Here is a 27,856-nt window from a genome sequence, read left to right as displayed (position 1 = left end):
TCTTTTCACCATAATATTTTTATTAAATAAAAAGAAAATATTAGGAGACGACGTCTGCTAAGGTACGAGGTTAATTCTTTACACGGCAAGTGGGTCACAGAGACACGACATCAATCGTCCATTAGCAGCAGAAGAGACACTTTAAGTTGTCCCAAGGGTACAAATCCCATCTATAAGATAGTGGTGCTGGCCTCTTAAAAAAAAGCAAAACAGAACCAAAACAAATGGAGCTGGAAATGCCTTGAAGCCCTTGAAGTGAGAGGCCTCACGGCCCGCCTGACTTCCCACGCCGGGTGGGCACAGGCCCAGTGGCTCGTCAACCTGAACACAGGGTGATGGGGGAACAGAGGGCTGCACAGATGGCAAGAAATAAAAGTCACTGGACAGACCTGTGGAATGCAGATGCACTGCGAGATTCTGAAGCTGGCATCCCCTTCAACTGTGGCCCAGGGACAGGGACAGGGGCATTGGCCCAGTCTTCATGAAGGGCCCATGAGACGCCCAGTGCCAAATGGAAGGCCCGGGGCCTGTCAGCTGAGAGCTGGCTGTGTTTTTGCTCCTGAAAGTAGACAAGGGAACATCCTGAAGGTGTGAGGACCAAGGATAGAAATGGAGAAGCGTGCGGACCCTCTTCTGGGGCCCCTCTCACCCCAGCAGCTCAGGCTTATGGAGCACGTGGGAGCTTCTGAGCCCCCTCTCCACTCCCAGAGGTCCATATGTTACAGAGATTTGGGGTGCGTTTATTTGAAAAAATACAGGCGCATAAACCTGGAGTGAGGCGAGTTGCATACCACGGATTTGAGGTCGTGTTAATGAGCTCACATCTGAATGTCTAAGACAGCCAGGCTGTGGGAGGGGAGAGAAGCGGGGCAAAGCCACATAACACCACCCTAAGGAGCCCCAATTTCCCCAGGAGCAAGGACAACGCACAGCCAGGAAACCGCCTCGGGTGCGAATTTGCTGCCACAACACACTGGCCTCATTGCTGGCAGACAGCCTCAGCGGGCACTGAGCCAAGATCTGCTTCAGGAAGGAAAGAGGGACCTTATCAACAGGCAGGCCCCACGAGGCCAACCCGGGGGAGAAGACATCCATGGTTCTCGCCCAGACATGTGCTCATTAAGCCTCTCGCAGAGACAGCAGAGGCCATGCCAGGGGCCCCGGGAGCTACCTCCTGGTCCCCGCCCGAGGCAGCAGGACGGGGGCACAGGCGATGCCTGCAAAGGACTCCGGGAAGTGCAGGTCGCGCTCCCACTCATCTGTCTCAGTGTTGTAGACCTGCACAATGCCTGTCACGTTGTTGAGGCGCCAGTTGTAGCCCCCAACGATGTAGATCTTCCTGTCCAGCAGGCAGCAGCCAGCCTCTGACTGGCCAGCCCGCATGGGGCTCACACTGGTCCACTGGTCCGTCTCAGGCATGTAGTACTCCACGGCCAGCACATCGAAGCAGCGGTCAACGTGGTCCATGCGACCCCCAAGGGCGTAGATGCGGCCAGCGGCGCCCACCATGGCATGGAGCACACGGGGCTCGCTCATGGGCGCCTTGAACTCCCACTGGTCGGCCACCGGGTCATAGCAGTGCAGGGCCTTCTTATCCTCCACCGAGATGCCATAGCCACCTGAGATGTAGAGGCGGCCCCCGGCAGCGGCGCCCGCGTGGCCCCAGGTGCGGCGCTTTAGTGAGCAGGCATAGCCCCACTCGTTGCGCCGTGGACAGTACCTCTCGACCGAGGCCAGGCTGCCAGCTCGGTTGCGCCCGCCCGTGGCATACACCATGCCACACAGCACATTCAGCTGGAACTGGATGCGGCTTTCCTGCATGGCCTGCAGGCGCAGCCAGCGGTTCAGGTGGGGGTCGTAACGGTAGCAGGCGTCCACTGCACCCTCGCCGCTGCGATACTGCAGGTGTTGGCCCCCAGCCACATATACGAAGTTGTCCAGCACGGCCACGCATGTGTGGCTGCAGCCCACCTCCATCTCCGTGAGCTCGCGGAAGTGGCGAGCACCGGGCTCAGGCAGCTGGTACACCTTGCTGCTGACAGAGCGGTCGCTGTCAGTGTAGGGCGTGCCGCCAAAGGCAACCAGCGAGGGCACATCCGAGCGCACAACCGTGCGCGGAGACTGCATTTCATGCTGCCGGAAGGGTAGCACCTGGTAGTTGAAGGCCTCCAGCAGATACTGGCGACAGAGCACGTCCTCCACCATGATGTCCAGCGTCTGCACACTATCCACCAGGTCCGACGACCGCATGAGTGGGAAGCGGATGTGGCAGAGCACGTGGCTGGCGCGCGGCCGCCGGGCCGGGTCGTGCTGCAGCCAGCGGACGGCAGCACGGAACAGGTCGATCTCGGCGCAGCTCTGCAGCCGGTTGCTCTGCAGGAAGAAGACGAGGCGCTCCAGTGGCAGGTGCAGGAAGTCCTCCTCCTCGGCGATCTGTAGGAAGTGCCGGAAAGTGAAGGCGTCCACCGACTCCTTGAGTGAGGCCAGGCTGAAGGTGGTGGCCATGTGGCCGATGTTGAGGCAGGTCTCCACGCTCATGGCAGCCTTGAGGAACTCCTCACACAGCTCCACCACGGGCAGCATCTGCAGGAACACCGCAGCGCCCAGCACGTCCTGCACGCAGTCCAGGTCCAGAGTCACCTCGGCACTGTAGGCGAAGTCAATGATGTGCCGCAGGCCACGGGCTGACACACCCTTCAGCTCGATGATGTCCTGGCTCGCTTCCCTCATACCACCCGTGAACATGGCCCTGAAGGTGGGAAACAGAGTGTGGGCTCTGGGCGGCTGAGGAGCATCATGGTTGGCCCAGACCAGCCTGGCCCCAGATAGCAGGGTGGGTGGGGAGGAGAACTAAATGCTCTTTAAAGACATGTAAAAAAGAAAAGATTTTGAATCCACTCTAAACCATGCATCTTCCTACCAACAGCAAGTCCCCACTGTGCCCCTCCACAAGAGGCCCCACCTGGCCTCACCCGGAGGTGTACATGGCTGGGGCCCAGCTGATTTGGAGGGTGGGGGCCAGGGGTCGCTCATGTAGGGACAGGTGTGGCTATACAAGAGGAGACCACACCTTGGCTTTGGCTCTGGGGACAGGTCTCCAGCCCTGCCTTGGCGCCTGGCCCTGGAAGACCGCACCTGCAGAAAGCTGAGGCGACAAGGCGGGGACCCGAAGGCACTAGCACCCCTGTGCACAGAGCCCAGCCCTCAGCGGCACGCTCATCTGGGCAGGCAGCTCCACTTTCCAGCCTGGGTCTCAGCTGCTGTCACACAGGGAAGGGGAGGGAGTTAGGGCCCCCAGGTGGGAATGCCCATCAGGGGGCCCCGCTGTGTCACTGCCATCTCCAGAGAGATGCCAAGGAGGTCAGTGAAGCTCCCCCGAGAATGGCCCACAGGAGCCCCAGCCCATCCTGAGACCTCCAGTGATGACCCCAGCTCTGTCAGCCATGCTGTCCTGCTCTAATGTGGCAGGCGCTAACGTGAGCACCAGTGAGACACACAAGACCTGGGTCACAGCCCCCTATGGCCTTCGGGGGCCCCCTACCAGGAAAAGGGGTGAGAACCCCAGTGCCCCCTCAGAGTCTGTGGGAGGTTCTAGAAGATGGTGCATGGGAGGCTCCTCTCATGGAGCAAGCTGGCACTTCATCACAACTACAACTGCCGACAGCACTCATCGTGACGGCTGACTAAGGGGAGGGAACTTCACTCGTCCATTCACCCAGCGGATGCCCGTCCCCCATCGCACACCCAGCGTGGGCCGGGCTCAGGCCCCAGAGCAGGGATAGCTGAGCTTGGTGCTGCTGTGGGGGCACCAACTAACAACCGCCCAATCCTCCACGCGGAGCAACAAGGCCTTCCAGGGCAGCGCACTGCCACCCCCCAGACGCTGCCCCTTCCTGTCCCCACGAGTCCCCTCAGCCCATCGAAGGCAGAGGCAGTCACGGCGACGGGAGGGAGCTTTGCCTTTTAAGGCCTTGCCAGCTGCAATGCCAGCGCAGAGGAGCCTTTAAAGGGCATTTCTGGCTGGGCCGGCCCGCCCGTCCCCAAATCCAGAATAAAAATAGAAGCGGCGCCCCAGATGGCTTGGCCGCTCCGACTCCCCAGAACGGCCTCACTGAGCCCACGGGGCGGGCAGCCGGGGGGCGCACCAGGCAAAGCACTTCGGCTGGAAGAGCATGCAGCCCGCGGCTTGCGCCTGGGCTGGGGCTCTGTGAGACGGTGGGCAGCGGCATCTCTGCCACCACTGGCGAAGCAGGGCTAGAGAACAACTTTCAGGATGGCCCCCAGCTCTCTCTGGTGGGGTCGCCACCTGGCAGGAGGATGCTTGCCACCTGGTCACCAAGAAAATGAGGGAGACCATCCCCAGCCCATGACCGCCCCAGCTGGCAAGGAGAATGGCCCCTGGCCCTGCTCCTGGGGCCCCAGTGCCCCCACCCAGCCGGGCACAGGGAAGGAACTTTTAGGAAAGGGCCTTGGTGGCGGACTGACCCGTACACCCAGCAAGGCCTCCCCTGTCACATGGGGACTGGAAAGACTCTCCTGTCCCTCGGCCTGAGGTCAGGTGCCATGAGAGCAGGGACAAGTGCCTGTCCTATCCCAGCTGGATCCCTGAGGCCTAGAACAGTGTCTGACACATACAGCTGTCAAACAAAGGCTCAGAATGAAAACCTGGAGGAGCCCTGCCAGAATGAAAATCTGGTGACCCTCAGGGTAGAAGCTGCTAACTGGATACCCACATGCCACCTCTGACTCTCGGGCATATCCCATTTGCCTGCAGAACTTCCACAACAAGTTTGAATAAAGCTGCAAACCTGGAAAAACCTGCAGGTTTACTGGACATTTGGCCAACACCAGCTGCTTTTGCCCAGAGCCATCCCTGGCTGGCTGGCCCTGAGAGGGCTCCCTCTGAGAAGGGCGGGCGCTCTCCAGCCTGCCCCGGGCCCCTGCTCACCTGAAGTAGTCGCTGCAGGCGGCCAGGACAACCTTGTGTGCGGGGAAGGTCTCTCTGTTTATGGTGAGCACAACGTCCAGGAGCTGGCCCTGGGCGCGGAGAGCGGCCAGGCCCTGCAGGAGGCTGGTGCTGTGGCTGGGGGCTGAGAAGGTGCACTTGAGGGCTCCGTTCTTGTCGGCCAGGCTGTGGGAGAGCAGGGATGGGGTGTGGCTCAGAGGCCTCAGGGCTGTCTGGTCTCCGCCCACGGGCAGGCTCTGAAGGTGCCCCAGGCGTGGGCGAAATCGCCAGAACCAGCCTGAGAAGCAGAAACAAGACCTGAATCCTGACCACACCTGCCAGCTGCCCACTAACTCGCCTGGCAGTGGACACAGCCTCTATGCTTCCATTTGCCGCCTGTGAAACGGGAGGGGTTCATAAGAACCTGGAGGCCACGCTGGCCCTTTTTTTTTCAATTGCGGTGAGATTCACATAACATAAAATTCACCATTTTAAAGTGAATAATCCAGTGGCATTTAGTACATTCACAATGTTGTGCAACCATCATCTCTATCTAGTTCCAGAACATTCCATCACCCCAAAAGGAAACCCCATCCCCATGAGCAGTCACTCCCCATCCCCCTCCCCAGCCTCTGGCACCCATTGATCTGCCTTCCGTCTCTGGGGATTTGCCTGTTCTGGACCTTTCACATAAATGGGATCACGCACTGTGTGGCCTTCTGTGTCTGGCTTCTCTCACTCAGCATGATGCTTTCGAAGTTCATCCACATTGTAACATGTGTCAGAGATTCATTCTTTGCTATGGTTGAGTAATATTCCATTGTGTGGATGGATCACATTTCTTTATCCCTTCAATCATCTATGGATATTTGGGTTGCTTCCACTCCTCCCCTTTTTAAAACTTTATTCCATTATTTTTCATTCTAAAAGTGCCTCCTGAACACTCATTTTGAGGTGAAGGACTCTCTGCATCACATTGCTGTCCCCCTTCCCAGTGAGCCGCCCCCACGGGTAAACCCACCTCCTCTCCCCTGCAGAGGGCGGAGTGGGATTAAGGTGCTTGCACAGAGCCACAGCACAGTACAGAGAAGGAACTCAATGACCTGCAGCCTCCCAGGCAGCACTGGGCCTTGCGGACCGGGGTGTCATGGGCCAGCCTTTCACTGGGGGAGAGGGAACACCACCCCCAGGAGGGGCCAGCCTTCAAGGCCCAGCCACACCAACAGCTGCCCAGCCCACTTCTTGTGCCCACCACCCCAAGGGAGGGCAGCCACACGACCACAAAGTCACTCTGGCCATCTTCAGAAGAATTTGGCTCTGGGCTGCAATCAGTGGCCACCTTGAGGGAAAGGCCTGTCTCACCTTCCAGGGACAGTGAAACAGCAAGTGGCTCGTCCACAGCCCTGGAGCTACAAGAGCACGCAGCAGGATTTGAACTCGGATCTGGGGAACAGCAGGCTGCATGGGATCTTCCTGTCACCCTATGGTCAACATAGGGGGGAAACATAGCAAATTGTGGGAAAGGCACAAAACCAAGAATTTCTGCCCTAAGAACATGGGTTTACCTGTAGGGGCAGCTTGCCAGGAAGACGGGGACAAGTAGAGATCCCTGTGCCTCAAAATGAGGATTCAGGAGGCAAAGGTCGTTTTAGAATAAAAAACAAAGTTTTAGGGGCCAGCCTGGTGGCGCAGTGGTTAAATTCGCACATTCTGCTTTGGCGACCTGGGGTTCGCCAGTTTGGATCCTGGGTGCAGACCTAAGCACTGCTTGTCAAGCCATGCTGTGGCAGACGTCCCACATATAAAGTAGAGGAAGATGGGCATGGATGTTAGCTCAGGGCCAGTCTTCCTCAGCAAAACGACGGGGATTGGTGGCAGATGTTAGCTCAGAGCTAATCTTCCTCAAAAAAAAAGAAAGAAAGAAAACAAAATACAGAAAAAAATAAATAAAAATAAAGTTTTAGAAAGGAGAGCAGTGGAACCACCCAAACGCCCATCAACAGATGAGTGGATAAACAAAATGTGGTGTACGCACACAATGGAATATTACTCAGTCATAAAAAACGAATGAAGCTGATTCATGCTGCAACATGGAAGAACCTTGAAGACATTTTTCTAAGTGAAGAAAGCCAGACACAAAAGGCCACATGTTGTATGATCCACTTATATGCAATGCCCAGAACAAGCAAATCCAGAGACACACAGCAGATTGGAGGTTGCTGGGGGGGGGGGGGGTGAGGGGTGGGGGTGACTGCTCATGGGGACAGGGTTCCTTTCAGGGTGATGAAAGTGTTCTGGAACTAGACAGAGGTAGTGGTTGCACAACACCATAAAAGCACTAAATGCCACTGAATCGTACACTTTAAAATGGTGAATTTTATGTTATGTGAATTTCACTTCAATAAAAAAACAAAACAAAATGAAAGGACATCGAGCTTTCTTAGGTCCTGTGTAAAACCCTGCCATGACCCCCAGCACCTCAGAGTATATAAGGCCCTCCTTGGTCAGGCCCCCATCCCCCAACTCACACCCTCATCCCCTCCCCTCCTGCCCCTGTTCCCTTTGCTGTTTCATCTCAGAAAACTTCTGTATAATGCATCAGTGAATGAATGGTTCAAGAGGCCCTATACATCCCTTCATCCTCCAAACCCAACAGGAGGGGACACGCCAACAGCTCCAGAATCAGGCCCCTGTGGGGTCAAAAAGCGCCCCAGGACTCTCTCAGCCCACACCCAGCTCTGCCCTGGGCCAAGGCCACCCTCCCAAGCACTCTGCTCTCTCCCCACAGCCTCCAGCTCTCTGGAACTTGCTTTCCCATTCCTGGAACTGATGCCTGCCCACAAATGAGGCACAGGAATGTGGGCATCGGTCTTTCCAAGAAAGCAGGAGGAGAAAGAAGGCTGCTCGGCCCCCACTGCCCACCAGCTCCCAGAACACTCCCGGGGGTAAAGGAGCTGATGCCAAGCACAGGCACACAGATGGTGCTCAATCGAGGGAGGTAGCTGCTGCCTACAGGAGATCCCTGACCACGCACAGGCCGCCCACCTCAGTGGCCCTTCAGAGAGCCTCAGGAAAGGGGGCTGAACTAATTGATAAGCAGAGGGGCTGCAGGGCCCCAGGCACCGACCACAGGCCTGCAAGGTGCTCAGGGTCCCAAAGGTGTGGGGACCCGACATGGGAGAACACGGCTTGCATTTGGTGGAAAGCCTGCCTGCTCCTGGGAGGCAGAAACACAGGTGAGTCAGAGCCCAGGGCCACGGTCGTCTGGGGTGGCGATGCTGGGGTGCCTGGGGTGCTGGCAGCCAGACCCAGGGTTTGCCTGGAAGGTTGGGTGCACAGCCCTCTTGAAGGCAACAGAGCGAGGGAAGGAAACGGATGCAGGAGGACCCCAAGTCTCTAGTTCAGCCCAGTCACTGCTCCCCACCAGGTGGAGGGGACACCCACCTCACACGGCCCCCTGCTCTCCCCAGTACTGGGCAGCCAGTGCCACTGCATCCAGCCCATCCTGATTGACCAGGCCACTGCTGTGACCCAAGTCTCTGCTCTTCCAGTTTCCCAAGACCCCACGATGGACCCAAGTTCTGAAGATCATGAAGAGAATGTCATTGGTTCCCGAACCCTTAGGATTCAAAGGGCCTCAAAGTGTGCCCACCCTCTGGCCAGGGCTGCCCTCTGCTTTACAGCCCCTACAGGAACCTCTCCAGGGACGGGGCCTCGCTGTATCCTCTCACCAACACCCTCCAACAGTCTTCTGGCCGTTGAGCCAGGGCTGTATCCTGCACGAGTCTCCAAAGACCTTTGAGGCCCTCAGGCCTGTCCCCACTCCCCACCCCACCCATCGGCCTCACTGGCTTTATCAGCCTGTCATCCCTTGCTCGCGGGTGCAAGGACACAGTGTGAACAAGATGGAGTGGCCCTGCCCTCACCAGGCACACTGTCCAGGGAATGGGGACCAAAAGTGGTCAAACTGTCCAGAAGCTGCTTCACGCTGCAGCTGTGAGCTCCCCAGGGAGAGGGGACACGAGCCGGGGACAAAGAGGTATGGAGGCCAGAAAGCGGGGGTGTCGCCAACTTCTCCCCTCAGCCCTACAGTTAAACAGTGACGCCAGCCTCTCCCTGGAGCAGAGAGTTTGGCTGCATCCTGGATGCCAGCCCCGAAGGCCAGGCTTCCACAAAGGGCCTGCCCTGGGAAGCCAACCCCATCCCTGCAGCCCCGCCTGGGGCCCTGCTTGCACCCGACAGTGTGCAGAACCGCCTTCCCCACCACTACAGGCCCCTCCTGCCTGGCGCCAGGTGCTCCACCTTCTCTGTGCAGCACAGTGGCCCGGGGGTCAAGTACAGCTGGTGTGACCCCTGAGAGCCTCCCTCTCAGGGACAGGAGGAGAGGGAGGCAGAGAAGAGGTGAGTCTCAACTTCACTGTGTGTGTGAACTGCCAGGGACTGCATAGGACACAGACTTGGACTCGGCAGGTCCAAGTACCAGTGTGGACAGCACCAGCGTGCCGCCTTCGTCACCAGGATCCCCTAGAGTCGCCTAAACCCAGAGCCTGGCCTTGAGTGGAGTGTCTAGGGGTCGGGCCAGGACCCAAAGTCTAGGAGATGCAGCTCAGTGAGACTCACTCCTCCAGGAAGCCTGCCTGGGCTGGGCTGTACCACAGCCCTGGCCTCACCAGGCTCTGGCATCTGGTGTGATGAGCAGAGAGCGGGATTCTGACCCCTGCCCTGCTATCGGCCAGCTGTGTGACTCAGGCACGTTCCCTTGTCTCTGGGTCTTCTTTCTCTCAGCTGTCAGATGGGGCTGGCCAGGAGCACAGATGTCACAGGGCTGCAGTGAGGCTCCCTGGCCCCGATCACCTCCTGGTAGAAAGGGACCACAGACATACCTACTTTCCTCTGCTTCCCTTTGGGCTGGGGAGGCAGCAAGGTCCACTGGGGGTCTACATCCCAGTGTCACCAGTACGAGCCACTCGTGTGCCCTCAAACAGGGCTGGGTGTTTGGAAAGCTGATGCTTGGAACTGCCCACAGAGTGCTGGCACACGGCAGGTGCCAAGGGAGCCTGGCTGGCCTCTCCATGGACACTTTGCCTCACAGATCCTGTGTACAGACCCACCAGGCATTTGGCATTTTGCTTTCAGCTGGCCTTGATTTTTTGAGAAGTTCCTCGAATTGCAAGGCAGGGAAGGGGGACTTCCACTGTTTTCTCTAAGCCCTGGGGACTAGCATGCACGCACACATTTAAGATTCCATACCAGGGACAGCTTCATCCTGGGGCTGCTCAGTCCCTGGACATACATTTACTGTGGTCCTCCATATATAAAAAGCACCAATAAATCAATACAAAGCCTTTACACTCACAGAAAGGTGCACAAAGGATGTGGGCTGACAGTTCATAGGCAAGGAAGCACAGCTGGCTGGAACAACCTAAGTGGCAGCCTCACTCACAATAAGAGAAGTACACCTGCCAAGGAAGTAGCATCATTCCTCAGGTGGGCAGAGTCATCAGGCTGTCTGGCAGCAGACGCTCATGTCCATTCCCAGTGGGAGTGTGAAGTGAGACAACCTCTAGGAAGGCAGTTTGGCAGACCTAACAAAATTCTAAAGGCTCACATCCTCAACCCAGCAAGTCTAATTCTAGAATTTATCTGAGATATATTCACACATACAAGGTGAGAGACGCATGAAGATATTCACCAAATACTGTTTCTGGGACTGAGGATGGGAAATGAGCTAAACACCCTTTAAGGGGGTGAAGAGAATTATGGTACCTTCCAACAAAGAACTCCCTTCAGTTGAACATGGAGGCCATGCTCCCATGTGGGAGTTAGGAGGCCCCAGCCCAGAAACTCCAACCAAGCCCACTGAGGGGCTAGCTGTTCACAAGGTGTGGGGCCCAGAGCAGCACTGGGCAGGAAGGAAGCAGCCCCTTTCCACCCACACCTCCCCCTCCCCTAGGCCTCCTCCTGGTGCCCCCAGGAAGGCTCACAGCACCCCACAAGGCTGTTTCCTTCCTCCCATCTCACAGATGGGACAACTGGCCCTGAAGCCCCCACCACTACCTTCACACACACCTCACACCCTCTGGGGAGCTCAGGGAGGAAAAGAAAAAGCCAGCAGGGGCCAGAGTCCCCAGCCTGGACAGAGAGAGGCTTGGCTGGGCGGCGGTGGGCAGGAGAAGGAGGGAGGGCTGGGCCTGGGACCGATGACTAAGGGAAGGACCCATTACTCAGGCCAGCCCAGACAGGGGGCGGCCAGCACGGTGGGGCCATGGGCCCCCAGGAAGGCGGCGGCGGCAGCCCTGAGCCAGTCCGAGTCTCCAGACGGCCACCCAAGCCATGGTCACTGCACTGAGTCATTGGAGCCAGTGCGTCAGCAGCCGGGCCGGGGCGTCTCTGGAGGCCGCTCACTGCCGCCCCGGCTGCTCCCTTGGCCTGGATCTGGCCTCTGAGGGGCCACACGTGCCCCCTGCAGGCCTGGCCTGAGCTCGGGGCCGTCCTGACCCCCTTCCCCTGCACCACATCCCCCCAGCAGTCATCAGGCACCCCTAACCAGGCCCAAGCCTGTGCTGGACATGGGGACATGGCCACTGCCTCCCTCATGGCTTTTCCTGCGCAGGGGCTGACATCCAGTGGGACTGGGTGGGATAAATGTCCCAGGTGGACCACCTGTGGCAGGATCCCTGCCATCTCCTGGGGGTCTCCAGCTGGCCGAGGCCATTGCCTATGCTGTCACGGGCTCATCGCTGGCCCCCTCTGTGGGGGCTCCTTCCCTCCCACCTCTACTCTTTGGTGGAGTCACCCCTCAAACACACCATGGGCTGGAGTCCTCGCCTCAGGGTCTGCTTTGGGGGGTCCTAGCCCAAGGCAGGACAGCCTAGTCGAGGAAGCCACAGAAAGCACAGAGCCACACCCACTGCAGCCCCAGTGCCTCTGTGATGGGGCCCGTGGTGGAAGCAGGGGCTCCCAGGGGAGCAACACCCAGCAGGGTGGGCGCTCGCCTCCTCTTGCCCTTGCCTGGCCGCTGGCCCTGATCTCCACGGTCAGTTTCCCAACCCTACAGGAGACATCTGAAGCCCCAGAACAGTTCTTTTCATTGGAATGTCCAAAAAAAAAAAAGGAAAAGGCAAGAACAAAAAAGAATTTCATGGAAACATTTCTTTGGGGTTTTGTAAAGTCCTGTCCCACCCCCACATGGAGCCCAAAGCTCAGGCCAGAACAGAGTCTGACAGTATTGCCCCTTTAACATACTGTTCTGACATGCAAATTCCCTCACTTCCCCTCAAAACGGAGAGCACTTCCACTTTCAAAGCCAATTTTGGTTTTATTGTCCATGTGGCTCGATGGAGCACAGCAGCGCAGCACAGCTGGTTGGCTCGCGCCCCGGCTGATGCCGTACGAGGGAGCTCTAGGCCATTGGGCCCCACGGTCTTAGGTGCATCAGCAAGGAAAACGCTGCCCTTTGGGGGACAGGGACCCAGAGAGAGGGGGGAGAGAGACCCAGAATGGAGCGGGGGCAGAGACCTAGAATGGAGCGGGGGCAGAGACCCAGAATAGACGGGAGACAAGTACCCAGAACAGAGGTGGGGCAGAGACCCAGAACGGAGGGGGGTCAGAGACCCAGAATGGAGGGGGGCAGAGACCCAGAATGGAGAGAGGGACGGAGACGCAGCATAGAGGGAGGACAGAGACTCAGCATGGAGTGGGACAGAGACCCAGAGTGGGGTAGGGCAGAGGCCCAGGGTGGGAGGACAGAGGCCCAGAATGCAGGGGGACTCAGGCTCCAGAGTTGCAGATGGAGAAGCGCTGCAGCCGGCTGCTCCACCTCTCCACTCTACTTCACATACCACCACGCCCCTACCTCCTGTCCTCCAGCCACACTGGAAACTTCTCTGCCTTCCCCCTCCCACCCACCTCTGATCCTTCACAAGGCAGGCCCACTGACGGAGCACACGCTCGGCATGGTTCTTCACAGGCAACCTCATGAATCCCCACCAGCCCAGGAGGTCCGTGCACCAAGTGTACCCTTCAAGACAGGAAACCGAGGCCCAGCACGGCCCCCACAGCTGCAGGCAGCTCCAGTGCTGGCCCCTACTTCTCACTACACTGCAGCCTGCTGGCTCTGCCAAGCCTATGGCGCTGGCTCCTGGGCACGCAGCTTCATGGACAAAAGATGCATCAGAGCCAGGGTCCCACACACCCCACAAAGGCAGACACCCTCGAGCCACTGTTGCCATGGTTCCCACAATATTTCACAGTTCCGGGTACTGTGCTCCCAGCCCAAAGGATAGAGTCACCGCGTTCTGGCACCTCGCACTGGCCCTCAAACGCTCAGGCAGACCAGCGGCCCCCACGCTCACGTCAGCACGCTCTCTTGGGACTGCTTGCCTCCAAGGCCGGCCCCACCCTCCTCACCCCCTGGCGCAGTAGGCCCATTCCTGGGGCTCCCCCTCCTGATAAGGGGCGGCTCCTGCCAAGATGCCTGCCAGCAGTTCTCCAGCAGGGCTTGTTCCCTGGGCTCCCAGGGAGCAGACCAAAGACTGGGGCTTCTCAGTGGACAAGCGAGCAGCCCAGGAGCAGATGAGAGTCCCCACAGCAGTGTCCGGGCGGGCCTGGACACCAAACCACTTACAGACTCAGGGGGAAGAGAGACCCAGAGAAAGCGGGCAGAGATCCAGAGAGGGACACAGAGACATCGACCGGCGGGGGGAGACCCAGAGGAAGACAGAGAGTCAGAGAGAGACAGAGAGAGAGAGAAAGAAAACCCGGCCAGGGCCCCAGATCCCATGTCCCCCGAGCCTGGTCTCTCCACAGGCAGCAGCAGTTAAGTTCTTTATTTCTCCCTCTTGGTCATCACGGTGGTTATTCTCCTACATCTTCTGTGATAATTTAAAACTGGATGCCCAGGCTCAAGGTCAGTGTGTGCACCCCGTGGACGGATCTGTGTGTGTCCTGGGAGGGCAGATGGCTTTTCCTCACCCCCTCCCTCCCATCCACTCTCCCTCCTGCAAGATCCTTGGGCTGTGGACACAGCCGGGCCCACTGCAGCCTGCCCCAGGACCATGCTGCCCGCAGAGATGCCCTCCCCAAGCTCTGTGAAGGAGCCTGGGCTGCACTTGCCCGCCTCATCTTCCTCACGGCATCACTGTCTGGAACCATCCCCTAATGTACATCCGTGGCTCCTGTCGCTCTGTGCCTGCTAGACAGTGATAGGGTAACAGATCAGAGGGGGTCTCAGGCAGTGCCCAGCAGGAGGTAACCATGCAACCTCCTGGCACCTGGGGCTGGCACCTCCCTGAGAGCCCCCACGTGACAGCCAGCCAGGGAGGCTGAGGGCTGAAAGGGCAGCGCGGCAGGGCAGGCAGGCAGGCAGGTTCTGGAACCCACGTTCACCTCGAAAGAACCATCGTGAATCCTCGCAAGGACCTAGTGAGGTGAGGGAAGCCACTGCTCCTGTCTTGGAGAGGCAAACCTAGCAGGGTTGGGAGTACAGGTGGGGTCACATCACCAGCCCCACGATGAGACCTAGGTGAGCCAACCTTGAGGCCCACCCAAGATCCCGGGTGCACAGAGCCTTGGGCGGGGTGCCCACTCCACTCAAGGCAGGCCCTGCCAGCTCAGCGGCCCTGCCCTTCTGGGATGGGGACAAATTGCACAGATCCCTGTGCGCCCCAAATACTCACTGGGTCAGAGTGGAACATTCTGCAGACAGAGCCTGTCCTCCCACCAACGCAAGGCAACGTCAGACCCCATCACTCCCCTGCTTAAGCCCCCCACCATGGCTCTCCACAGCCTCGCTCCTCAGGGATCACCAGGAGCCCAGTGGCCCTAGAGCTGGTCCATGACCTCCTGCCCTAGCTCTGCGCCCTCACTCCAGCCTCTGAGCAATACCCCTGAGAGTCCAGGATGCATGGGGGTCTGGCTACTACTGAAGGAGAGGAGGACCCTGTGAGCAGCGTGCCCCCAATCCCAGACCTGCCCAACCCTAGCCACCTCTCAAGGCTGGGAAGAAGGAAAGAAGACACCCAGACCTCACTTCCCTCGTCAGCAGCAAGCTCTGCCTCCATGGTACCCCCTGCCGTTGCCCGTCCTGGTGAGTGAGCACCCCCTCCATGCAGGGCTGTGGCCTGGGGAGACACAGACCTGGCTCCCAGCTCACCTCTCAGTGGGCAGCCTAGAAAGGGGGATACCACTATCATTACCATCTTACAGACGGGGACATTCAGGCACAGAGAGGTTCAGGCACCCACCCAAGGCCACTCAGCACACAACAGGCCTGGCCAGACCCTTCATAGCCCCAGGTGGGTGGACCCATGATCACCTCCATGATGCAGATGAGGAGACTAAGGCTGGGAGAGCTAAGATGGCTCACCAGGGACGCCGAGTTTGGAGGTGGACTTGGAGCTGGACAGCAGCAAGGGCAGGACATGGCTCCTCAGTGCCGGCCAGGGCAAGGGTGCGGACTGTCCCACTGACCCTCCAGCTGCTACGAGATAGGTAACCTCACTCTGCAGGGTCATGCTGGGAGGGCCTGCCCAGGCTCTCATGCCTCTCTGACCCCCAACCCAGTTCTAATTGTCTTCCCTGCTCATCGCTCTGTCTGGGACACCATCTGTCTATTTCCAGTCTATCCCCCTGAGGCTGGAACAGAAGCCTCACCAGGGCAGGGCTGGGTGGATTCTGTCTCCTGCTGTGTTCTGGCACCTGTCACCGTGCCTGGCATGTGCTCAGAGCTCATACATGCTTGTCAACTGGATAGCTGGATGTCTGGGTGGATGAGTGGATGATAGAAGGGTAGACGGATAGATGGATGATGGACAGACAAATAGATGGGTGAATGGATGATGGATGGATGAATGGGTGGGTGGGTGAGTGGATGGATAGGTGATGTGGCAAGTGGACGGCTGCTAGGTGGCAACATTGGCTGGCACCTGACTTATATCTCTGCTGGCTGCAGATATCTGCTTTGTTCACCCTCTCCATGTGACCTCCCGGTATAAGTCCTGGCACTGGGTATGTTATCCTTTGACTGGGCTCAACTAGGAAGCCCTTGGCAGGATTCTCTCTGGGACGTGTGGTGTCTACACTTTACTCACACTAGTCTCTGTGTTGAAGGGCTGACTTCTGTACCCCACTAACCCTCCTCCCTATGCCACACTCCCAGGTCCACCAGCTCCTCCGTGCTCCTTCACCACCTTCACCTCTGAGGCTTCTCGAAGTAGGTCTCTCCCATGGCCTTCCTTGCCCTCAAGGCCCAGCCGGGGCCACCATGCCAGGGGCAGCAGGGGCAGACTGGTGGGCAGGTCTCAGGCTGAGGCTTTGCCTGTTTCATTCCCACCCACTGACATGAGGCTGATCCCAACAAGAGCCCATCCCCCCACATTATCCCCACTACACTGGGCTTGGAGATGGGGCCACTTGACCGAGCAAAACCCCTTCACTCTGCAGGCCAGGCAAGTAGGTGCATGACTACACGGCCCCAAAGCACTGCTCGAAAACCCAGTGAGATTCCAGCACTGCCAAATTCCAGCATGTGGAGGCCCAGCCTGGCTGCCTCCCCTGGCAGGGCAGGTGCTGAGGCCCCTAAAGGGACAGTTCCGCCAAATGGCATGTGCTCATGCCCAGTGGTGCTAGGCCAGTCAGAGGAAGACAGAGATGTGGGGATGGCTCGGGGGGCCCTTCCAACAGCAGCACAAAATAAGGTAACAGAAGGAGCCTGTCCTGAATATCTTCATTTTAGAAGGGACTGACATACCTCCCTGCTTCTGATAAGGGCCACCTGTTTTCCTCAGGGAACCTCCTATTCTCCAGTCTCAGCCCCAACGATGGGGATCAGAAGACTCCACCCCTGGGCTGAAAAGGGAGACTCATGACCCAGCCTGGCTATCCAGAATCTCCCAGGCCCAGAGCCAGGCTGATTGGTCCCAGGATGCGGGATGGACCCGTCTGAGCCAATCAGAACCTTCCCTGGGACTTTTGCTGGAGCTCCCAAAATGGAGACTCGCCTTATCCCTCGGGTTGCTGGATGGTCACCTTGCCCAGCCAAGAAGGAAGGTAGAGCTGAGAGATGGGAGTCACAGATTCCAAGGGAATCATGAGCCCTGAATCTCAACATACCTAAAACTCTCCCTTAACTTTTTTTACGTGAATAACGAATTCTTATTTCATAACTGTAGGCAGTGAGCTGAGTTTCTGGCTCTCATAACCAAAGGGGGCCTTCAATGTCAGAAGCCTCAGATTCGGGGTTCCCGTCCACCATATTCCAGATGAGCCTCTGGAAAAACCACAGTGGAGTTAATGCTTCTCCAGCTGCCACCCTTCCTACCCCAGGGATAGGGGCGAGGGGCACAAGGAGGCCATGCTGGGCAATCTGCGAGGAGAGGGCAGTGGCCATACTCAGCCTGAGCCCCACATGCCTGTGACGAGACAGTCAGCTCCCTGTGAAAGGTCAGCAAGCTACCCGCACCCCCCACTTCGAAAGTTCAGCAACTCTAAATGCTAAAATGCTGGAAGCATGCCTAAGGCTGGAGCTGCAGGGCGGCCCAATGCCATCAGCCTCAGCAAGGAAAACACCACCAATCGTTTATGCAAGTGACTCACGTGGAGCATAAACATTTGTGTGCTCCCAACCGCCCTGCCTTACGGGCACACGGGCAGGCTGCAATTACCTCCTTGCGTGACAGAATGGGAGAGAAAAGAGAGAGAGCAAGAGCCCTTCTGGGAGAGACCAGCCTTCACCAAGGCAAGCACACGGTTAAGATTTTAACTACAATCCTCAAAGTTTTCCATATGGAGGCTGCCATGGGGGTCCTCAGTGGGGCTCCCTTACACGCCTGTCACCTCTTGGGCACCTTGCCACCTCCTAAACCCTGCCTCAGGTGAATGCCCTACGCAGCTCCAGTCACAGAAGAGTCCGGGTGATCACTTCTCCCGGCTCCTGCTTCCTTCAGCAGACTGCTTCAAATTCTAACATCCCGTTGAGAGGAGAGCTCTCCGGATATCCAGCCCAGCCCGCTCCTGCCCGCCCTATCCCATCTTTGACCCCTGTGGAATTTCGCAGTTGTGGCTTCAGAAAACATCTTCAGCCTGATCCTCGAGGGATCCCCCTCGAGGCCTTTAAAAACCCAAAGGTCCACTCCTCAAGATTTCCTCCAGGCCAAGCGTGTTCAATTCCGGAAGCTGCTTCCCTCACAGGAAAGGTCTGCGATTCCCCAAAGGTTCTGGTTACTTCCTCCCGAGTCACAATATTTTCAGTGTGCAGCGAGGTGGTGCAGGGAGGAGATCAGCCGCTCGGCTGCTCGGTGAGAGGTCCGAAATCACACTGGATGTGCCCCAAAACCCACTCTGCAGAGGAGGAATGCTAGGGAAAGGCTCTCCTGGCCGTGGGGGGCAAGTTCTGTGAATTCTGAGCAGCCCTCTCTGGAGAGAAATGGGAAGGGGCCAGAGAGGAGGAAGGGACTGGAGACTCAGGGTTAACAAGTGTTAAGAGCTCGTCTGCACAGCTGTGGACTGGCTACCACAGGAGGAGGGCGGGTCTGCCGCGCTGGGGACCCAGTGGGCCGGGCCCCCACTTCCCGCTGCAGGCAGCTGGACAGGGAGAGCTGCAGGCCATTTCCCGTCTTCAACACACAGCACTAAGATCCTGTTCATTAACTAAATGATGCACATTGCATCAAAGGGTACTGTTCACCGGCTTCTCTCTAATGGGCTGATTCACTGACAACATGCCTGTGAATTTCCATTTCTCTACCTGGACCCTGTCACTAAGGAGGAGAAGGTTGACCCTTGCCCGGCAGGGCCGTGGAGGGCTGTTCCAGAAGCCTCTAGGTCGGGCCAGCTCCCCTCGCAAACCTATCACAGACCACGTCTGGGGTATTTACTGGATCAAATCAGAGCCACCATGGCGAAGCTCTGCCCTCAGGGAGAGCACCTTCTAGGGGACACAAGTTCTTGAGTACACAGAACGTACCATGAGCACAGGGTGGAGGGGCAGGCGGCAGGGCCATGGTGGACAGAGCAGCTAGGCCTGAAGGAGGCAATGCTGGAGCTGTGCAAAGCACTGGGACAGGGCACTCCAGCCAAGGAGAGTGGGTCAAAGGGCCAGGAGCAGTGCCATCATGCTGTTGGAGACCAGCCGGGCTCCAAAAGTGAGGAGAGGCCCAGTGGCTGGGCAGGGGCTCACTGTGGGGGCCGGGGGCTCATATGGAGAAGTGGATTCTGGTCTGAGAATGAGGAATCCCCCCCGCAGGTGTCAGGCGGTGGGGGGGCGGGGGGGCGCGGGGGCACGGCATGGTCTGATGCCTGCCTTCGGGGGTCCCACCAGCTGGAGTGGGGTGACAATGGCTGGGAGGGCAAGGGCAGATGTTGGGAGGAGGAGGAGGTACAAGGAGGGGCCAGACGGAGACACGGCTCAAAGGTGGAACCAACTCAATGTGCCAACAGATGAGGAGGAGAGAGCAAAGAAGTGTGTGTGGTGAGTGCTCTCAGGGCAAAGCTCAGAGTTGGGGGGCAGAATCTAAACTGGGGAGACCTCTGGGGGCAGCTATGACTAGACCAAGGCCTTTTCTCAGGAGGAAGGACATTCCTGGGACCACTCCTCCACTCTGGAAGACCTGAGGCCCTCGAGCAAGGAGAGGCTTGAGGGCCTCTGAAACAGAGGTGGGACTGTGAGCCCTCCAGGCCAGATGAGCACCTCTGCCCCCATCTCCACTAGATGCTCACAGGCAGTTGCAGCCTCTCAGGCCAAGCGGGGCTTCACCTCCCCTGCTCTGGGTCCTGCTCCAGCACTCACCCCTCAGTCCATGGCGGAAACCTGAGAGCCAGTGACTCCCTGCCCAACTGCCACCGTTGGTCAGCATGTTGCATAAGTTCAACTTCAAATCTTCCCAAAACCCAAGCCCGCCTCACTATCTCCACAGCCCCCACCTTGGTCCAAGCCCCTCATTTCTCGCCAGAGGGATCCTTCCAAAACACGAATCTGACAGAGGTGCCCACTCATTCAAACCCTGCACCGGCTCCCAGGCCTACCCCTTCCCTGTCTCCTCCCTCCCACCCTCTCTCACTCCTCTCTGCCCACCGCCCCCCAGCCCTGAAAAACCAGGCTCCTCCCTCTTCAGAACGTGCACGTGCCCAGAAAACATTCTGCCGCTACAGACCCCTCCACCCACTGCTGATGCTGACCTGTAGACTCATTCGGGAGGAGGCTGTGGGCACCTTCCCAAGAAGGCCAGGAACCTCCACCTTGGACTCCAGGTCACGCACAGCCAGCGTAGGGAAATGACTGCGCGCTGTCTCAATGACTCCCACGGCACGCCCGAGTCCCGCAGGCAGGGCCATCTGTCCTGGGCCACAGCGCAGCACCCAGCACAACGGCAGGCACACAGGAGGCACGCAACAGCCACCAGGGGAGGAGAAACGTGTCCAGTGAGTCCTGGCCAGAGGAGAAAAGAGCCAGGGATGCCAGGATGTCACCCAAGGCAGTGAATTGATTCTCTCTGGGCCCCTCCTCCCTCTCCTCTCCATCCCCTCCTCCCCTCTTCTCCTCCAGGGCCTTCAGCCCCAAGTCTGAAACATCCCCTAAGACCAAAGGGTGGGAATGTAGAGGAAGCCGCACCATTAAAGCATCTAGGGGCACAGAGACGCAAAGTTCCAGACCTGGCCTCACTCAGCTCTCCCGTGTAGATCGTTAATAAAAAATACCCGCCTAAGGAAAGAGGGATGACATACCATGTGGGCTCCCTGGAGACGGCGCGATGATAGCGGAGGCTAATAAAATTTCTACCCCAGTAATTATGGCAGACGACAAGAAGGCCGTCCCCAGGGGTTGCAGCTACCAGGTGGAGGCGAAACAGCTGTGAGACAATCATGCTGCACAATTCGGGGTGAAGTGTACAGTTTCCAGAGCAATTTCACATCATGAGCTCGGGGGACCCCGTCAGCCAGGAGGTGAGGAACGTAATGTCTCACTACCGCAGGAGGAGCTGAGCTGATGGCCTGGCCCCCACGCACCTCCAGCCCAGCACTCCCTCCAGCTTGTCCCAGACTCAACTGGCCCCACCCGAATGCCCGGCAGGTGATCCAGCACACTCTGTTCCTGGATGCTGGGCTCAAGCAGTGGGATCTGCCCTCTTGATGTTGCAGAAGTGGCTCAGACTTTACATGCTCCATACCCCTACTGCCCCTGCCACTTTCCCACTCATGGCCACCAAGAAATGGTGCCACCATCCTCCCAACTACTCAGGCCAATTGCCATAGACTGAACGTTTGTGTACCCTCAAAATTCATATGTTGAGACTTAATCCCCACTGTGATGGAGTTAGGAGGTGGGGCCTTTGGGAGGTAATTAGGTCATGAGTGTGGAGCCCTGATGACAGGATTAGTGCCCCTATAAAAGGGACTCCAGAGAGTTCCCTAGACAACCCCCCCCCCCAATACTTCAAGGACACAGTGAGAAGACACAGACTATGAACCAGGAAGTGGCCTCACCTGACACCAAATCTGCCAGTACCTTGATCTTGGACTTCCAGCCTCCAGAACTGTGAGAAATACATTTTTGTTGTTTATAAGCCACCCAGTCTGTGGTACTCTGTCACAGCAGAACAAACGGACTAAGACAGCAACTTTCTCTTTTTCCCACCTGCCACACTGACTTGTCAGCAAGACCTGCCAACACCCTCGGATCCCCTCTCGGCCCACACAGGCACAGTGGACAGAACGTTGACAGCATCAGGACCACAGGGCAACATCACCACCTCCACACTAACACTTAGACACACGTGCAAGGAGCTGGATGCCCTCACCCTAGCTCACTTCTTCCCTGCTACCCTGACCAGTGGGCCCCTGGGTCCCACTTCCCAGACGAGGAATCTAACACATAGAGGGTTACAGAGACACCGAAGGTGTGCAGCAAGAATGTGGGGCCACCCGCTCACCAGAAGGAGGGACTACAGACACACGTGGGTCTGATGAGGCACCTGATCTCCTAGAATTCCCAACAGGAGGAGACGAGTCCCCATCTCTGAAGGGTGAAATTCAGCCCCCCTCCTGGCTGAAAAGAGGACAGGCCAGAAGAACAAGAATCTTCTCAGAAGGGCAAACTGTCCCCCAGTCTTTCACACAGGGGTTCGGGGCTGAACTCCTCCAGAACCCTGGGGCTTAGTGAAGACAATCTAGGGCATAGCCAGAGAGGGCTTGTTAAGAAGGTTTAAAAAAGCAAAGACCACCAAGCCAGGAGCAGATGCCTCGGCTGAACTGTGCCAAACCCACTCACGCTACATCCCAGCCATGACTTCCCACGGAAACACCTGTGGCCGGCATGTCCCTCCCTCAGATACCCCGCCTCACCCGCCAAGAGCAGTGTGAGTCAGCGAGCCTGGGCCTCGTCCAGACACCTTTAGGGAAGATGGGCTGAGGAGCAAGGATGCCAAAGGCCCAACGTCTGAAGAGTCTCTGTGGCGAGAAGGTTCCTGCGGAATTCGGCCGGCCAGCCGGGTACCTCACAGCGATGGAATTTGAGCTGGGGAGGTGCGACTCTCCCGAGAATTCCACCTCCCCCTCCCAACACCCCGTGTGGCCGCAAACCTCCTCTCCCTCCAGGAGCTGGACCCGGCAGAGGGCCTGAGGTGGAGCTAGGAGGGGGCCCGCTGGAGAACAAGTGTCTTTTGTGCGAGTGAGCCTGCCACTAAGACCCCACCTCCCCTCTGCAAGCCCCCGGCCGAGGCGGCCACGCTCCATCCATCCCATCCCAGAGGTTCTGCTCAGTCATTAACAACCACCTCTACTAGGCAACGGGTTTTTTGTTGATCCCTCGAGATAGGAAAGAAGGAGAATAACCTTTTCTCTTTCTTTTTTCCCCCTTGGTTGCAGAAAAGAGAAGTTGGAACAAACAAGTTATGTAACACTGGGGCCAGTTTGGGGGGGGGGGGTGGACCGCAGTCCCTCCTGAGGACAGTTTCTTGAGTTGTGGGACCACTGGAAGGGCCAAGGGGGAAACAGGAAGCACCCCCACCCCTGGCCAAATGACAAAACCCTTCATGGGACAAAAAGGCAGATGCAGGCCCCTCCTGGCAGGCTGGAAAACAGCCTCAGAGACTAGGCCAGCCTCCCCCCAGCCTTTGACAGCACCACAAGTCTCCCCAAGAAGGCAAGGGACAGACCCGATCCCATACAAGGGACTGCCCACCCACCAGACTGCAAGCCCTGGAGAGCTTTCCCACACCCATCCCTCCATCCCTCCATCCACCCTCCCTCCCAGCCATGTTTGTTGAACATTTACTTCCTCCATGTGGGCCATCCTCCAGGCACATAGGATGGCACAAGACAAACATGCTTTCCACCCTCAAGGCATTTCCCCAAATAAATACACCAAGAAAGGTCGGGTGATGATAGTGCAATCAAGGACACACAACAGCCACGTGATCCAGCAATTCTGCTCCTGGTATAGAGCCCGAAGAACTGAACATAAGTGTTCAGAAAAAATCTGTGCACACATGTTCACAGCAGCACTAGTCACAACTGCCAAAGCTGGAACCAACCTAATAGTCCATGAGCTGATGAACAGATAAACAAAATGTGGTGTGTCCACAAAACAGAATATTAGCCAGTCATAAAAAGGAAAGGAGTACTGATACACACTTCAATGCGGGTGAACTTCAAAAACATTACACAGAGTGAGAGAAGCCTGACACAAAAGGCCACATATTACAGGATTCTATTTATGAGACAGATAAATTTATAGACAGAAAGTAGATAAACGGTTGCCAGGGCCTGGGGGAGGAGAAATAGGTTATGACTGCTATGGCTACAGGATTTCCTTTTGGGGTGATGAAATGCTTTGGAACTAGATAGAGGTAACAGTTGCACAACTCTGTGAATGTACTAAACGCCAGTGAATTGTACAACTTAAATGTTGAATTTTATGTTATATAAGTTGCATTTCAAAAAAACAACAGAATAAGGTAACCAGAAAAAGTGTTCTGGGGGCGAGTTGAGCTCGGGTGGTCAGGCAAGAGGCTGTGAGAGGCCATGACCTTGGCATGTGGAAGGATTAAGAGGAATGAGTCAGGGGCCAGCCTGGTGGTGCAGCAGTTAAGTTCGCATGTTCTGCTTTTCAGCAGCCCAGGGTTTGCCGGTTTGGATCCCGGGTGCAGACATGGCACCGCTTGGCAAAAGCCATGCTGTGGCAGGCGTCCCACATATAAAGTAGAGGAAGAAGGGCACGGATGTTAGCTCAGGGCCAATCTTCCTCAGCAAAAAGAGGAGGATTGGCAGGAGTTAGCTCAGGGCTAATCTTCCTCAAAAAAAAAAAAGAGGAATGAGTCACGGGCAGGTTGTGCACGAGGTCTGGCCGGGCCATTTGGAATAAATGAAGGAACAAATAAACGAACAATGCTACAAAGGCCTCCACATCTCAAAAGGATCCTTGGAAGACTATGGTGTGCCACAATCTCCATCAAAATCTGATCCTCTTTCTGTATGCTCCATCTTGCCATATTAGGGGAACTCACCCCTCTCTCTACACTAGCACTACAGGAACAAGACCGCCCAACAGTTGCTCCAGACAACAGTGACTGTTCACTGGGATGGAGGAAAGGGGACAAATGGGCATCTCAGGAATGGGGAAGACGTCTTTTAAGAAAGTGCCTCTATCCAGCCCCATGGCATGGGGGTTAAGTTCAGTATGCTCCACTTCAGCAGCCTGGGTTCATGGATTTGGATCCTAGATGTGGACCTACACCACTCCTCAGCCATGCTGTGGCAGCAACCCACGTACAAAGTGGAGGAAGACTGGCACAGATGTTAGCTCAGGGCTAATCTTCCTCAGCAAAAAGAAAAGTGCTTCCATTTAGAAAAGATTTCTTAGGGGCCGGCCTGGTGGTGCAGTGATTAAGTGCGCACATTCTGCTTCTCGGCTGCCCGGGGTTTGCCGGTTCAGATCCCAGGTGTGGGGGTGGCACCATTTGGCAAAAGCCATGCTGTGGTAGGCGTCCCATGTATAATGTAGAGGAAGATGGGCATGGATGTCAGCTCAGGGCCAGTCATACTCAGCAAAAAGAGGAGGATTGGCAGTAGATAGCTCAGGGCTAATCTTCCTCAAAAAAAAAAAAGGAAAGATTTCTTAGATATGACACCAAAAGCATGATCCATAAAAGAACATAGGACCTCATCAAAATGATACACTCTTTCCCTGTGAAAGGTATCATTAAGAAAATGAGGGGCCGGCCCAGTGGCATAATGGTTAATTTCGCATGTTCTGCTTCAGTGGCCCAGGGTTCACAGGTTCAGATCCCAGGTGCGGACATGGCACTGCCTGGCAAGCCATGCTAAGGCAGGCGTCCCACATACAAAGTAGAGGAAGATGGGCACAGATGTTAGCTCAGGGCCAGTGTTTCTCAGCAAAAAGAGGAGGATTGGCAGCAGATGTTAGCTCAGAGCTAATCTTCCTCAAAAAAAAAAAAAGAAAAGAAAATGAAAAGACAAGCCAGGGACTGGGAGAAAATATTTGCAAATCATATATCTGATAAAGGACTTGTTTCCAAAACATATAAAGAACTCTCAAAACTCAAGAAGACAACCCAAATTAAAAATGGGCAAAAGATTTGAAAAGACACTTTACTAAAGATACGAATAGCCAGTGAGACCAGGAAAAAATGTTCAACAGGATTAGGTATTAGAGAAGTGCAAATTAAAATGCAAATAAGATACCAGCACACACTTAGAATGGCTAATATTAAACACTGGCCATATCAAGTGTTGGCAAGGGCAGGGAGCAACTGGAACTCTCGTACAATGCTGATGGGAATGCAAAATGGTGCAGCCACTCTGGCAAACAGCCTGGCAGTTTCTTAAAAAGTTAAACCTTACACCTACCGTAGGACCCAGTCATTCCATCCTGGGTCGGTACTCGAGAGGATAAAAGTATACGTCCACATGAAGATGCAGACCCAGATGTTCACAGTAACTTTATTTTTAATTGCCAAAACATAAGCAACACAAGTGTCTTTCAACCAGTAAACAGATAAACAAACTGTGTCCATCCATAAGATGGAATACCACTCAGCAGTGAAAAAGCATAAACTTTTGATACTTGTGACAATATGGATGAACTTCAAAAACTTTCTGCTAAGGGAAAGAAGCTGGACATAAGAAGTCACGTATTGTATGATCCCGTTTATATAAAATGTCTAAAAAGGCATAACTATAGAGAGAGAAAGCAGATCGGGGTGTGCCTGGGGCTGGAGTTGGGAGCGGGGCTGACTGCAACTTGGCTAGAGGGAACTCTTTGCGGTGATGGATGCATTCTAGAAAACTGGATTGTGGTCATGGGTACACAACTCTATAAATGTATTAAAACTCAATGAACTGTCCAGCTAAAATGAGTGAATTGTATGGTACGTCATTAACTATACCTCACCCTTGCCCCAGGTTATCCCATCGCAAGACAGGCCCTAGGGTCTGCTGTCCCTTCTTTTCTCTCCCTTATGTTGCCACTTCATGACTGGTCACCAAGTCCTTCTGAGTCTACCTCCTGAATATCTTCCCAAATCCTCTGATCTCTCCTTGCTCCCCAGTGCAGGCCTCCAAAGCCCAACTCACCCACCTGGGCCCTCAGGCCTTTCCTACCAGCACCAGCCCAGGTCCCCACGACAAGGACTGACTCCAAAGCACATCAGTATCGACTAACTTCATCATTTATCACATTGACTGAAATCATTTGCTTCCGTAAGCTCACCAAATTTCCTCCTTGGCCATCCAAGGGTGGCGGGCTGTGCTGGGAGGCTGAGAGGGGTGGGTCTGGGCCACGCTGGCGTTCTACAATGGGAAGGAGGAGGGAGGGCGTGCTCCCTAAAGCAGGTGTTCTTCCCCTCGGAGAACTCAGAACAACACATACAAAGACCTACACTCTTTATGCCAATCTGGTGTTCAAGCAACCAGTCTCAGGACTTAGCCAAAGGGAAAGAGGGCCTCCCTCTGACCAAAGTGGGGGTGAGTTCTGGCTCCTTGGTCTGAGGGGCAGACATTGCCTCAAGTTCTTTAGCCTGAGGAGGGGGAATCTGATCCCACGGGGATGGTAGGGAGAAGCCCCAAGGATAGATCCTCCCTGTATTTTCTTTAGAACCTCAGGGCTCTCTCACCATCCTCAGGCTCTCAAAGACCCACTCTAGCCTCTCAGAACCCCTGCAATCCCCCAGGTCCCTCAGACCCCTCCCTGCCCATAAGGACTCACTGGGACCCCCAGGACCCCTCAGCCTCTCTCAGGTTCTCCCAGGCCCCTTAGGCCTCTTTCAGGCCTTCAGGTTCATTTGAGCCCCCTATCCCTAGCCTCCCACAGCCCTCATCCCTCCCAGGTTTGCCTTCAGAACCAGGACCACCTTTAGACACCTGAGGGTCTTTCAGCACTCCCCCAGGAAGCCTTGTGCCTCAGCCCCTCCAAGCTCCCCTCAGTCTCCTCCTCAGAGTCCCCAGGAGAGCCTTAACAACCTCAAGACTGCGCTTGGCCCCTGCTCAGGCCCTCTCTGCCTCCGCGACCCCTGAGCATCCCCAGTTCCCGCAGGGCCCCATCACAGGCAGGAGCCCCTGGTTTCCCTTCAGACCTACATGCTCCTCAATGCCCCCTCAGGTCCCTAGGGCCGCATGCAGGCGCCTCAGCAGCCTGGTCCCCCGGAAAGACCCTCGAGCCGGCCCTGGCCGTTCCCTAGCCCCTCAGAACCCCAGGACTCCCCACAGGTTACCCTGGCCCGGGGTAGGTGCGGGCCCACTCTGTGGGCCGGGTCTCACCTGCTCGGGCGCTCGGGGCCTGGGCCCGCGCCGAAGCCGCCGCCACCAGCGCCGCCGCCGCCGCCGGACTCCGCCATCTTCCCGCCGCCGCCGCCGCCGCGCGTTCGAGTGACGGGAGCCGCGCGCGCCGACCTAGGAGAC

General features: G+C 56.6%; 1 protein-coding gene across 7 annotated transcripts; it reads right to left on the bottom strand.

The window, feature by feature from the left end:
• On the bottom strand, positions 1–27,856 carry KLHL26 (kelch like family member 26). Of its 7 annotated transcripts, XM_070246693.1 has the most exons (4): positions 27,716–27,825; positions 20,120–20,369; positions 4,949–5,131; positions 1–2,749 (listed from the first exon to the last, which is right to left on the bottom strand). In XM_070246693.1, exon 4 carries the CDS (start codon positions 2,743–2,745, stop codon positions 1,168–1,170), a length of 1,578 nt encoding a protein of 525 aa, XP_070102794.1. In that variant the 5' UTR covers positions 2,746–2,749; positions 4,949–5,131; positions 20,120–20,369; positions 27,716–27,825; the 3' UTR covers positions 1–1,167. The 7 variants fall into 7 exon arrangements, with proteins under 7 accessions (XP_070102794.1, XP_023481289.1, XP_070102791.1 ...); XM_023625521.2 differs by lacking the exon at positions 20,120–20,369 and having other exon boundaries at positions 27,716–27,856; XM_070246690.1 differs by lacking the exon at positions 20,120–20,369 and having other exon boundaries at positions 1–2,755; positions 4,955–5,131; positions 27,716–27,852.

This window comes from Equus caballus, chromosome 21, assembly GCF_041296265.1.
Source record: "Equus caballus isolate H_3958 breed thoroughbred chromosome 21, TB-T2T, whole genome shotgun sequence".
Classification (NCBI taxonomy): domain Eukaryota; kingdom Metazoa; phylum Chordata; class Mammalia; order Perissodactyla; family Equidae; genus Equus; species Equus caballus.
The sequence above is the reverse complement of the archived record's forward strand: the minus strand, read 5'-3'. Positions and strand labels throughout refer to the sequence as shown.

Excerpts from the sequence above, each read along its gene's own strand:
- KLHL26 (XM_023625521.2), bottom strand. The coding sequence starts at position 27,792 with ATGGCGGAGTCCGGCGGCGGCGGCGGCGCTGGTGGCGGCGGCTTCGGC. Across the intron at positions 5,132-27,715 it reads GGCCCCGAGCGCCCGAGCAG|CCTGGCCGACAAGAACGGAG; the intron begins GTGAGACCCGGC and ends GCTCTCCCACAG. Across the intron at positions 2,750-4,948 it reads GCCTGCAGCGACTACTTCAG|GGCCATGTTCACGGGTGGTA; the intron begins GTGAGCAGGGGC and ends TCCCACCTTCAG.